Below are 12,791 nucleotides of genomic sequence, written 5' to 3'. Positions count from 1 at the left end.
ATACAGAAGTGAACAGTTTGTGTTTGTCAATTGATCAAAACTGACATTTTAACACTGTTTACAAAAAATGCTGATATATCATAAATAGCGTTTTGTAGTGTTGGTCCTTGTACTAAAGGATCTGTTGCTCATTTGACAGTTTCAATCTTGTGTTTTAAATTTAGTTTCTGTCTGTTGTTACATCCTGAGTTTCCTTTTTTCTCATCCCATCAGTCTGTCTGAAAAATAAAAGCTCTCAATTTAAATATATGACAGCTCATCAAGCAATTTTACAAATTGTATAGTTAATAGTTAATTACGGCAGTTGTGGATTAACTTAATGCAGGAACATAGGTTATGGAGTTACATATAAGCTAACATAAACTATAAAGCAGCAACAAGCTAATAAGCAGAGTAACAGGAGTAAAGTATCTGCAAAGTGTGTAACAGGCCGCAAGAAATGTCCCATAAAAAATAAACTGAAAATAATTAATAACCATATAGTGTCAGTTATTAAAGCGTAAAAACATATTCTATATGATATACTATTATTATTTTCTTTTTCCATTTTTCTACTTTATATGTGTTTAGTCAGCTTGAATGTAAAGCAAAGGACAAAATAAATCATGGAAATGAAGCTTTGCTGCACTGACCTCAGTGGGTTAAACAGTCGTCACATGTGTTTTGTTGTACATGTGACCACACCCAGCTGTGAGGAACAAAGCATTGCACAATGCACAACTATGAACACTGAATAGGGTGTGAACAGAGCATGCAGTGTTGTTGGATATAAATATGACCTGTTTACAGTTTATCAACTAAGCAGACCACAATACAAAAATCGGGTGAAAACAGGATTCAGCCTGGAAGCTGATTAAAGGTTTGCACCTACGCAATTAGTTGTCTGTATTTTTGTCATAACTTACTTTTTTAATCACTGCGTAAAGTACTTTCAATTGCTTTTGTAGACTGTGCTCCAAAAATAAACTTGAATCTTTCTATTAATTGTTACATTTAACACATGTTACCAGTAATCACTATACATTGTTTAAAGAAAGAATACTTTTGAACTGTTTCTATGACAAACAATGAACTCAAGGTCTAATTATTGGATTTCTTCTGGAGCTTTCAGCCACAATCCCCTGTTATCTACATTATTACTTTATTACATGATTAGTATATGTATAGAGAGAAAGAGAAAGGATGACAACGCTTTTCTGTTGTATTTGCACTGAGTTGAACAAATAGAGACATCTGAACGCCACACAGACGAGTGTACAAATGTATTGATTTATTTTCTGTTTGTACAGCATTTACACATCAGTGTTCAGTGAATACCCTTCAGATTGTCAGGCAATATAATTAAAACAGCTGTGCATGCTTACAATGGTGTTCTCGCTTCCATGTTCGTTACATTCTGCTCCCAAGAATAATAAGGGTCTCAGACTCACTCACTGTTTTCACTCATTGTCTAAATATTGTATCCAGAGTTATGAATGTTTTACCCTTTATGTGAAGCACCTGAATACCTGCCTTGTTCTACAGTTAGATAGATTAGCATTGGCCAACAATCAGACGCAGCTTTAGGGACAGCAGTGTTTGAGAGTGAGACAGCCAGAGAGAGCAAACTCCAAAGTTGATGGAGTCTCTATCTTCCACTTCAAGGTGAAGTCAGTAAATGATAGGGTACTGATTACAGTCATGCATTCATTGATAAAAAAGGAGTTTGGTAATGCTGCACTCAGCAATATCACCTCGCAGAATAAACTAGCTGACGTGAAATAGCAAAGTACCAAACAAGTGGTGATAGAGCAGAATAGGTGAGCTAACAGTTTTTCTATATGCTATGATAAATACACAGAACATGTTTCACTGCACACAGTTGGCTGTGATAGTCAATGCTAACACACATTAAAGTAGTAGTATTTCAAAAGTGCAGAAATATGAACTTCCAGTAGCTCTAGGGATGAATGGAACACCAGTGTTTTTGCATGTTAAGCCCATTTACTAAAAGTCATGTACAATATACTTTACTGATGACATTTCCCCAGAACACTATATTTTTAGATGGTACTGTTGGCACTGTTGACGTAAAAATCATCTTTCAAAAACTTGAAAAATGCCTTGTCACTGAGGACACAGGTCATGTACATTTTTGATAATATGGCAATTTTAGCTTCTTGAGCAGAGTTTACATCCATCAATGAAAGAACTTTACTCCTGGGAGTGAGGAGAAGACATGGAAACATCAATTAGACCTTCCTCTTGATGTAACAATATAAATATATAGTATCAATCCTTGATTATGATTGGCCGAGCTGCGATGAAAGCCCTTGTAAAAACACAGTTGTGACCCCATTACAGTAGTATTATTGTGCCAAACAAATTGTTACAAAATGTCAGACTTTGCTGTGAATTTGAATGTACTGGGTGGGATAGGTCTGGATGAGCAGTTAGAAGAGATGGACAGGATAGAGAGGAAAGACAAAAAAGAAAGGAGATACGCTGAAACTTGTAAGAGAGAAATTGAAGCGCTGGAAAAGATTTAAAACATCTCTCAGCTCTCCATCAGTTTTATACCACTGTGGTAACATGGGAAACCCTATAGTTTCAGTAGTTACAATATGTTGGTCTATGTGCAATAGAAAATGTTCTTGTGTCAGGCGTTGCGGAAATAAAACACTTCTGTCCAGAGTCAAACACGCCTGTACCAGCACAGACAAGTGCTAACAAGAAAACAGTGAAAACTGTTCTGCTGTAGCTGTCATTTCTCATGTAATGGTAATTATAGAATGATTTAAGTCGAGTCTGCGCTGCATAACCATGCCACTGTAATGTGGCATAATGAAATATGTTAATATCAAGGGCTGTCTGCAAGGTACAAACACTCTGTCACTTGATAATGTCACTCTACAAGATTTTGGGTGAATGGGCCAAACATGCAAAACCACATTTATTTTATAAATTTGTATGTTTTTAGGTCCGTCCTCAGGAATTGAAAATGCAACTCAGCACTTCTACTCTAAGATGCCAGACAGGAAGTGCTTGTCACAACACTACCAGATACACTGAAGGATTTTAACAGTTTCTAAGGGCTCCACCCATATGTGCAGAATACATGTTTTTTGGCGGAAAATTAAAGCAACAAAAATATATATTTCAGTCTATTTATATATACAGCAAAGCATCTTCATTAACAGTTTTAAATATACACTATGTACAATATGTACTTCAATCACTCTGCCTTGACAGAGAACCTAGTGGTTCGATTTCAGCTTGTACTTGAAGTCCACATCATAGGTAGGCTGGAGGATACCCAGACCAGCACGGGATTGGTCAAGAGGTGGGACTTTGATAGCAGGGTCCACCAGTTTCATGTCAAAGTAGGACAGCACCAGAGTCAGGAACTGCTTGATCTCATACGCAGCAAAAAATCTGCCGGGGCATTTGGTGACCCCAGAGCCGAAGGGCATGTTGAAGTAACGCAGCCGCCGGCCATTGCGGTAAAATGTAGTTTTTTCCTGACCCTTCTCATCCAGGAAACGATCAAACTTATACTCCTGCGGGGGGATGAGGAGAGTGGGAGAGAAGAAGATGAGTTTCAGTAGTTTGCAAATAACAGGGATTTCCTGAAGAAGATAGTTTTCTCATTGATGAAGTAGGAACTATACGGGAGTCTTACATAGGGATCCTCGTAGATTTCTGGATCGTAGTGCAGCATGGGTGGATATAGAGCAATGACATCATCTTTCCTAATACGGTAAGCTTCTTGGTTGTCGAGGTGAAGCAGGAAGTCTTCCTTGGCAATACGTACATTCATAGAAGCACTCGAAAGACGCATGGCTTCTTTAATGACGCTGTCTATAGACAGAAAGTAGACAGGAATATGTAAAGAAATAAATTAGGCTCATAACATTTGTTTACTGTTTTTTAAATAAAAACATGCTAGAATTCTGTACATAGATTGCAATGGTATGTTGTATACCATGGAGGCAATGCCAGACTAACATTTAGACAGTTAGTCGTCTTACAAGTACCTTTTATTTTCTAGTAATCTGCTGGTAATCTTACCCATAACAGGCATGTTGTCCAGCTGCTCCCTGGTCAGGTTCAGTGTAGGGTTGCTCGGGTCAACCGTCAGTCCTGCATCCTCTAGAATCTTCTGCACTTCCTCACAAGCTGCTTTCATAGCATCTGGGCTCCTGAGCACAGATAGAGGAGCCTGTTACTGTCACTGTTAAAAATTCTTACTGACTGATGTTGGATAACTGCAGGAACTTCATTGTGCCAATTTTCATTGTGTCTATATTTTTACACATTGGAATTTAATTGTAACTGTGATGCTTGGTGCAAATATATAGCTGTCTAAAAACACTAGTTTATTCCAATTTTATGGAACATAAAGTACATGGACATGTGGACACGTGTGAACATGAGCTTATTAAATATTTGGTTGCAAATCCTTTGCCTTCAATTACTATCTGAAGTCTATTTCCCATGATGCTCTACAGGTGAACACCCTCAAACACCCCACTTAAAATGTGAAGTCAGCACTTTGACCACAGTCATTGTTTTATTTCAAATCCAATGTGTTGGACTACAGGCACAAAACTATGACAAATCTTTGTCCTTTGTCAATTTGTTGTGCCATGCAAATAAAATTATCTAAAATCATCAAGTGCAGCATATTGTTAAAATTGAAATGCTAGTCTAATGTTTGCCTACTTTGTCTCCATCAGCCAACAATTTGGTCTGCTGTGTTTGGTCAGCTACTGAGCCTAAAGACAATCTATGGTCTAAAGTGCATATATTAGATATAGACATATAGACACATGTATATATACACATGAGTAATTCTAAGCCAGGAACAATAGCCACCCTAGCCCCAGGGGGTGAACAAAGAGATGTGTTTTCGTGATAATAGATTACCACACTTGACATTTATCTGCCTCTTGGGACTACAGATGAAAAATAGCCTCTTGGCTAACTCTGGTGCATTTACAGACATATTTGTATTAATGTGCACTGTCCCTTATCAAACAAACCAATAAATAACTGACAAGAAGAAGACAGCTAAATTTGTGATTTACTAACAACAATAAAGAGCCATTAGGGACTACAAATATTTTATTCTGTTCAAACAGAACAGAACTCGCAACCACTACTGCTTGTTGAGTTGACCAATCCATTTGCTATCTTCTGTTCTTTTTCCTGTGAGCCTAAAGACAAAGAGAGCTATTAGCATACCTGATCATATAAAAGAGACTCCAGAAGGTAGCAGGCAGGGTGTTAGCCTGTGAAGCCCAGAGCAGAGCGACATGGGTCCTGGCTTTGCTCAAGTCATTGAAGGTAGATAAGGAATCGTTCAGGATCATCCGCATAGAGATCAGATCAGACATGTTCTCCCTCTTGGACAAGTTTTCAGCATGCATGGTTTTTGCTAAATTCTAGACATTTAAAAAAGAAATACTTGAGTTTCTCTTAAATAAAGTTTATACTGCTTAAGTTGTTAGAAATGGTACCACAGAGGCATTGCGGCACTAACCTCTCTGGCACTGTAGGCACTCTTGAAGACATGGATGGGCAGGCCAGCCACCAATGCCGGGAAGATCTTGTCAAACTCTTTGAAGTTCTCCAAAGCGTTGAGCACCAAGGCTTTCTGAGCCGCCTCCCTAGCCTGGCGCTTGTCTTCACCAAGCTCTTTACCAAACAGAGTCAGGTAGCCAGATTCAAACATCACCTGGGGGACAGCAGGACAGAAGGAAACCTGTTAAGACTGTTGGGAGCACTGTTTTCAAGTCAAAATGAAGGGCATGGAGGCTTTGGAATTACAGGATTAAATCTTGAAAAATTACTGTAAGTCTAGTCTCTCTTTTGTTGCTATTTTTTAGTTGCAGCCATGAAAATTGACTTTGTTTGACAAAATGTAATACGTTTTGTGGGTCAATTTACTCCAGACTGTGTCCACTATAAACTGCAGAACCTAAGGCCCGATGGCAGACTACCTCTCCCAGTGTCTTAAATGATCTTGTATGCGTTCCAGTCTAAAGTCCAATTGCTGACCTTGTAGCAGAAAGCAAAGATGCCATCCACCTCCCAGTGGTCCTTGCTAGGGCTGAGTGTGTCTGACCTCAGCATTACGTCCTGTAGGTGGCCCACCATGGACTCTATCAGGGAGGGCAAAGCCTCACCCTGCAGGGTCTTCAGAAAGGTTTGGTGAAGGTTCTCTGTAGTGTGGCCATGACGAGGGTCAAAGCTGTCGTGGCCGAACGCCTGGTGAGTGCATGAAAAATAGGTTTAGGGCCACTGAAGGACTCACTGGTATCATCAAAAAGTCCTTTATGGAAGAAGAAAAAATATCCTGACATAACATGGTATGAATATTAGAAGATGAAATCTACTAAATTTACCTTAACAGAAGTAGCAAAGTGGAACTTCCTCCAATCCAGGTGTCTCCCCTGTTTGATGACTGAATGGTAAGAGAAGGGGTCACACAGGAAGTGGATGTACTGGCCTGCTATCTTGCAGGTGAAAATATGACCATACTTCTTCTGGCGGCTGCGGAGGAACTTAAGAGGGTTGGCCCCGAACTGCAGAGCACAACCTAGGTAGGGGATGAAGCCATTCTCAACTGCAGGCTCACCAAGTTTCCTATGGGCATTGACAAGAAAGAGATAGCAGACAATATTCAGTGAAAGCCAAAACAAATAGCCACTGATAGAAGGTCAAAGTGTTTTCCATATTAGGGCTCAATTGTTTGTCTAGACAGAGGGGGTTTATGATGATTGTATGAATTAAAAATTAAAAAAATAACATTTTTATAGGAGTTATGCTCACTTTTTTTCTTACTATTACTGACTGATTCAACCTATAGCCAGCTCATGAACGTTTTTACTTTTAGTCCAATGCAAACCATGTATGTCCAAAACAAAAAGCACCTTGTCTAAGAAATAGGAGAATTGTAGGAAGATAACCCAACATGGTTATACAGTGTTTCCACTGAACAGCAGCCCTACTGACATAATTGCATTACTTTGAAAAATAAGATTGGGGCACCCTGGTGAGTTTTTTCAAACCAGTTGCAATCCAAGGATGTTGTGGTTCATGGTCAGTGCCTTAACCTCTGGGCCACCAGAGTGCCCCATCTCCTGGTGTTTAAGGGTCCTTACAATGTAATTGCAACCATTTTTTGTCACCACTCCACTATCAACTGTCAAATCAAAGAATAAAATGCTTACCAAGATACTTTAAACTTTAAAGTATTTTGGTAAGCATTTTAATCAGGGAATCATCACCCTTTTCAGTAAGTTAATCTTTAAACTTTAAAGATTAACTTGTCAGGATCATCCTCATAGAGATCAGATCAGACATGTTCTCCCTCTTGGACAAGTTTTCAGCATGCATGGTTTTTGCTAGATTCCAGACATTTACAAAATAAATACTTGAGTAAACTCAAAACTCATTGAGTTCTCGTCAATGAGCCCAGTTTCCTTGAAATTGAACCTGATCCTCCCAACAACCACAACATTTTCCAAAACATTCCAAAACAGTTACCATTGTTGTTATTGTTAAATGACAGCGTAAATGTCATTATGACGCTCTTAAAAACAAAATTATTTGTAACATATATTTTACATTAGAAAGCACTTCAGATTTTGTCAATCTGACCACAGTAGATAAGCACCGACAGCACACTGGTGAAACAACAGCATACCTAACAAATTCCAACATCTTTAAGAAAGCTTTTGTTTGATTAGCTCACACTGCATGCATACTTATGTCCTTCACAGTGCGTAACTGGTTACATAAGCTGCCACATGCATCATATTGTTACATGTGATGTTGCTTCCCTGGAAAAAAACAGTTGGTGGTTGGCATACATCATCAGATTCCTAATAATGTTAAGTGTTCTAGACACACTGTATAAGTAAAATACAACAACTATAAGAAATTCCTAATACATTACATCCAACATGTCCTATGTCTCTTCTTACCTGTGTCGTATCCCCACAGCAAGCCACAAAAGGCAGCAGAATCCCACCACTACTGCCCAGATCATTGCAATGCTTATTATCATAGTAATGTTGTTGTTGTTGTTGTTGATGATGATGATGATGATGATAATGATGATGATGAGAGGAAGACCCAGCACCCCAGGAGGCTTACTAAACGCTACTAATGCTTCACACAGATCACCCGGACAGGAACTGCGATTAAAGATGCTGTCCTAGATTCCTGGAGTTTAACAACCCAGAGACTATAAACGCAAAGTGTCACTCCTTGTCACTGCAGACTGTGCAAGCAGCCTGAATGTGAGGAGTGTTGGTTCAACCTAGTGTGATGACAGGCGGTGTGTGACAGGTTTTTATACCTGCTCTGTCCCTTAGGGTGGGCCCAAGGGCTGATTCAGGAGAATGGCATGATATCATCACTGGAGTCAGCCCCAGCTGCTGACTTGCAAAAGTACAATTTGTTGTGCAACATCATCTGCAATGATTTTTTCAAAGAGGAGGCAGATTATTTTCAGCATTGCTTTGCTAAAATAAAGCAAATCATTTCTACATGTTCTGGTGATGTTCAAAACCTGCAGCTAAGATTGTGATATGATCCGTTAAATATTAAATATTACAACAAACAATCTGCTTTTGCATAAACAGCATCATTTTTTTTAAGTGTCGTAAAAAACGTATCTTCATTACAAATTTGATATCAAGATTTTTTTGTAGAATAAGAAAGTCATTAGGGGACCTCTTGTGAATTTCATTTGAAATTTACTAAGGACTGAAAATTATCTAGTGTGTTATCTTACTGGGATTTCTATAGAAAATAGGATTCCAAGAACAGTGTGTGTGTGTGTGTGGGTGTGTGTGTGTGTGTGTGTGTGTGTGTGTGTGTGTGTGTGTGTGGTGTGTGTGTGTGTGTGTGTGTGTGTGTGTGTGTGTGTGTGTGTGTGAGATGACCTTGACTGGAGTCCATGGACAGTGTTACCTGAAGGACTGTTCTGCGATAATACTCTGGGTTGGTAAATAGATTCAAGGTCTCTGCTCTTCTCCTGCGTGTGTGCATATGTGTGTTTGTGACTGTGAGTGCAGGCGGTAGCGGAAATGAACATCATTATTGTATGGTATGTGACAACAGACAAGTATTACCTGTTAAGACTTGCCGTCGTGTCAGTGGAGATGAAATCAAGTTCATCGAGAAAGACAACATTAGAAAAGGATAACAGATTGCATTATTGAAAAGCACCACACAGTTTGTGTGATAGTGAGTCATCCATCTACCTAGAGACGATTATTCTCTAAACACAAAGTATTTGTAGATATGAAATATCTGCACGATAGCAGTGATAACAGTGATAGAAGTGTAGGCAGAAGTGAAACACTGGTCAAGGCAATGGGCCCCAGAGCAAGCTAATGATTAAATGCATGACTGCTTGCTCGGCTTGTCAGTCTTGACAGATTTTGCACCTAAACTAGCCACAGTATATCATATCGTCTTGTCACATGATCAAATAGAGACTTGACATTAGACAACATCAACACACATATTACCCAGCAATCATCATTGTATATCTGTATATGACAAAAAATACCTAAAGAAAATAAGTATTATATATGTCATTGAATCATTTTGTTTTTCACAGTTGTTATAGTTTTTGAATACCCATATATAGATTGCTACTGACTACTGCAGAGATGTTTTTGCTTTTTCAAGGCTTTATATAACCAATGGCGTGTGTCAGAAAAATGAGATAAGTTTATTGAACACAGGCCCTTGCTTCATGGAGAGATCATAGTTGACCACCCCTGAAACAAATCCTCTAATCCTATTTAGTCATTGATTGTCTCTGAGTGGGCGACTGTGCCTCACTCCGGTTGCATTCACAACGTTTTAAAAAGCAGGAGGTTTCCCATGGTCACCATTTTAGCTTACTATGTTGTACTACATTTCGTATTAGCAACATGATGACAAAGTACAAATGAAGTTAATGCAAATGTCATTAATTATGCGTGTATTTGGTCATAAATCAAAGTAATAGAAGAAAATTGACCTGATGATGGTGTCAGATGAAAAGTCCAGTATAACCAAAGTCGGTAGGAATCATCTTCTGGGGACCATGAATTACAAAATTTCTTGGCAATGCATTTAACAGTTGTTGAGATATCTTAGTTTGGATCAAAGTGGTAGACCAACGAACATTGCCAGGATGGCACCATGGCTAAAAAGCTGAATGTGTAATTGTGAAGCTTTTTGACCTAAGATCTGGTCTTACTGTAGATAAGTAAATAGACAAACAAGCTGCCTTTGGGTGTCATTCATAATATGAATTGTAATGTCTGTGGCATTCTTTATTTTGTTGCTGTCTTGTTTCACATAATGATAACTGTAGATTTAATGAGTCTACACTGCATATTTATCATACAGATATAGTGAAATCTATTAAAACCAAAGGCAGCCTGAAAGGTACAAACACTGTGTTGTGTGTCAGACAAACTGCTCCAAACAAATTGATTAATAAAGTTGTTTGTATTGTAGTCTATATAGTAGGTTGGAAATGCTACATGTTTAATTTAACTATTCTAACACTTTTCACAGACTTTATATCAAGATAATACACTATCACGTCAGTATGGCTCTTTGGTGCTGCTGTGGATCCATTAGGGAAAACGTAGTTACAAGCTCGGCTCATGTGCAGCTCAGAATAAAACAAGCTCTGGTCTGAGCAGGATGCTAACTTTGGTCATCTCTCTCTATCGATCCACAGGTACAGCAAAACTAATGTTTCTGTCTTTAGCTTGGTTTATGATCTAATGTGAAGGCAGTAATACATATTTTGTAATGTTTTAACATGATTTGGAGATGTTTGTTAAATGTAGTTAGCTTAATTCTGTAGCTAATTGTTTTCCGACGGACGTCGTAATGCTGCCTAGTTAGTTCTTCGTGAACTTCAGTTTTACACCATAACTTTGTAAGTGTAAGTAACTGACATAAGCCTTCTGTAGCACAAGACAATGTGTTTCAAATGAGAGGTAAGTAAAGGGTTTGGATAAAGATACCATATTCAAGCTAGTTTAACAATGCCAGCCACGTTCCAACATCTGGTGGTTGCGCAATACAGTTAGGCTCTGCTGTTTAACGCAAGTGTGTGAGAGCGGACAACACGTACAAATGTTCTAGAGGTTTCTGTGTATATCATGCTACTGTTGAACAAATGTTAGCAGGAATGTATGTTAATATGTGAGCCACTGTGAGTATTAAGAGTAAGGTGGGTGTATGTTTTGAGTTATATTATTTTGGAACATATTTTGAGTTGAGCCAATCTGTGTTAATGTGTCAATATATGTTAAATCATTTGAATTCATGTGCACTTTCGTGAAGGCAGAATGTTTTATCGTATTTATCGTCAGTTGGTCAAACCATGTTTTATGCAAATTGTGAAATGTTTTGATATGCAACTGTATGTCAGAATAAAACAAGCTCTGGCCTGAGCACGGCGCTAACTTTGGTCTTCTCTCTATCAATCCACAGTTATATTTATTGGCTACATAGTGCTTCCTAGCCTGTGTAACCTTTGCTGCCAGTCCAGATTTCTCAGCCATGAACTCCTCGAATACAGACAGTTTAATGTTCAACCAGAGAGGAGAACACTTTAGATCACTGTTACACCTATCACAGCATCCCTCGTGCTGCACTGGGTCTCTCTGACCACGTCATGGTCCATCTGATTCCTGCATACAGGCAGAAATGAAAGCTCTGTAAGCCTGATGTCAGGAAATCAAAGCAGTGGACCAGTGAAGCTATGGAGGATCTTCGGACGTGTTTAGACTGTACAGACTGGGATGTTTTCAGGACTGTTACCAACAATCTGGATGAGCCCCACAGAGGATGTGATGTCATGCATCAGCTTTTGTGAAGACAGCTGTGTTTCAACAAGCACCAGGGTTAGTTATTACAACAACAAACCCTGGTTCACAGCTAAACTCAGACAGCGAAGGTTGCATAAGGAACAGGCATTTAGAAGTGGGGACAAGGAGATGTTTAAAGAGGCAAAATACAGGTTTAGCAAGGCGGTGGGAGACGCTAAAGGACAGTACTCTGAGAAACTGCAACACCAGCTCTCAGCAAGCAACTCTGCTTCTGTCTGGAGAGGTCTCAGACAGATCACCAACTACAAACCTAAAGCTCCCCACTCCATGAATGACCTACGCCTGGCAAACGAGCTGAACGTGTTCTACTGTCGCTTTGATGGACAATGGGACAGTCCTGACTCCACCCCCCATTGTTGTGCACCAGTCACCAAGTCAAATTTCTTGTATGTGTAACGTAATTGGCAATAAACGGTTCTGATTCTGATTCCGATTCTCTCTCTCTCCAAGTTCTTTTCAACTTTCCCTTAAGGTACTTGTTGACTATCGGACTTGTGCCGGTATTGAGCCTTAGATGGAGTTTATCACCCACTTTTGGCTGCATTCCCAAACAACCCGACTCCGAGAAGACCGGACTCCGCTCACACTGTCCACGAGCTGAGCCTCGATCAGAAGGACTCAGGCCCCCCAAAAAAGATTTGAAACCGAAAAAATAAAATTTGAAATTGTAAAATCTCAATCTGAAAAATAGTAGACCTCAAATATCTAAATATATATGAAAGTGAAAAATTTAAATAAATGTTTTATTCAAAACAATTCGAGAACTGAATAAAAGTTATATTTAACCTCAAAAAAAAATTCCGACACTTATTTTTAGTTTGAATACATTGTTGTATTTTCAAGACCAAAATTCTAAAGTTTCAAAGTTTTGATTTTTTTTTCTTC

General features: G+C 38.9%; 1 protein-coding gene across 1 annotated transcript; it reads right to left on the bottom strand.

Moving 5' to 3' along the window:
* Positions 1-1,247: 1,247 nt before the first annotated feature.
* On the bottom strand, positions 1,248-8,300 carry cyp7a1 (cytochrome P450, family 7, subfamily A, polypeptide 1). The gene is made up of 8 exons (XM_068737925.1): positions 7,974-8,300; positions 6,390-6,630; positions 6,043-6,252; positions 5,525-5,719; positions 5,227-5,426; positions 4,051-4,181; positions 3,662-3,840; positions 1,248-3,539 (listed from the first exon to the last, which is right to left on the bottom strand). The coding sequence occupies exons 1-8, from the start codon at positions 8,054-8,056 to the stop codon at positions 3,237-3,239; spliced, it is 1,542 nt and encodes a 513-aa protein (XP_068594026.1). The 5' UTR covers positions 8,057-8,300; the 3' UTR covers positions 1,248-3,236.
* Positions 8,301-12,791: the final 4,491 nt, after the last annotated feature.

Source organism: Cebidichthys violaceus, unplaced genomic scaffold (assembly GCF_023349555.1).
Source record: "Cebidichthys violaceus isolate CVI_PGR_0920_01 unplaced genomic scaffold, fCebVio1.0.p SCAF_8, whole genome shotgun sequence".
NCBI classification, from domain to species: domain Eukaryota; kingdom Metazoa; phylum Chordata; class Actinopteri; order Perciformes; family Stichaeidae; genus Cebidichthys; species Cebidichthys violaceus.
Note: the sequence above shows the minus strand (reverse complement) of the source record. Positions and strands in the feature narration are given on the sequence as shown.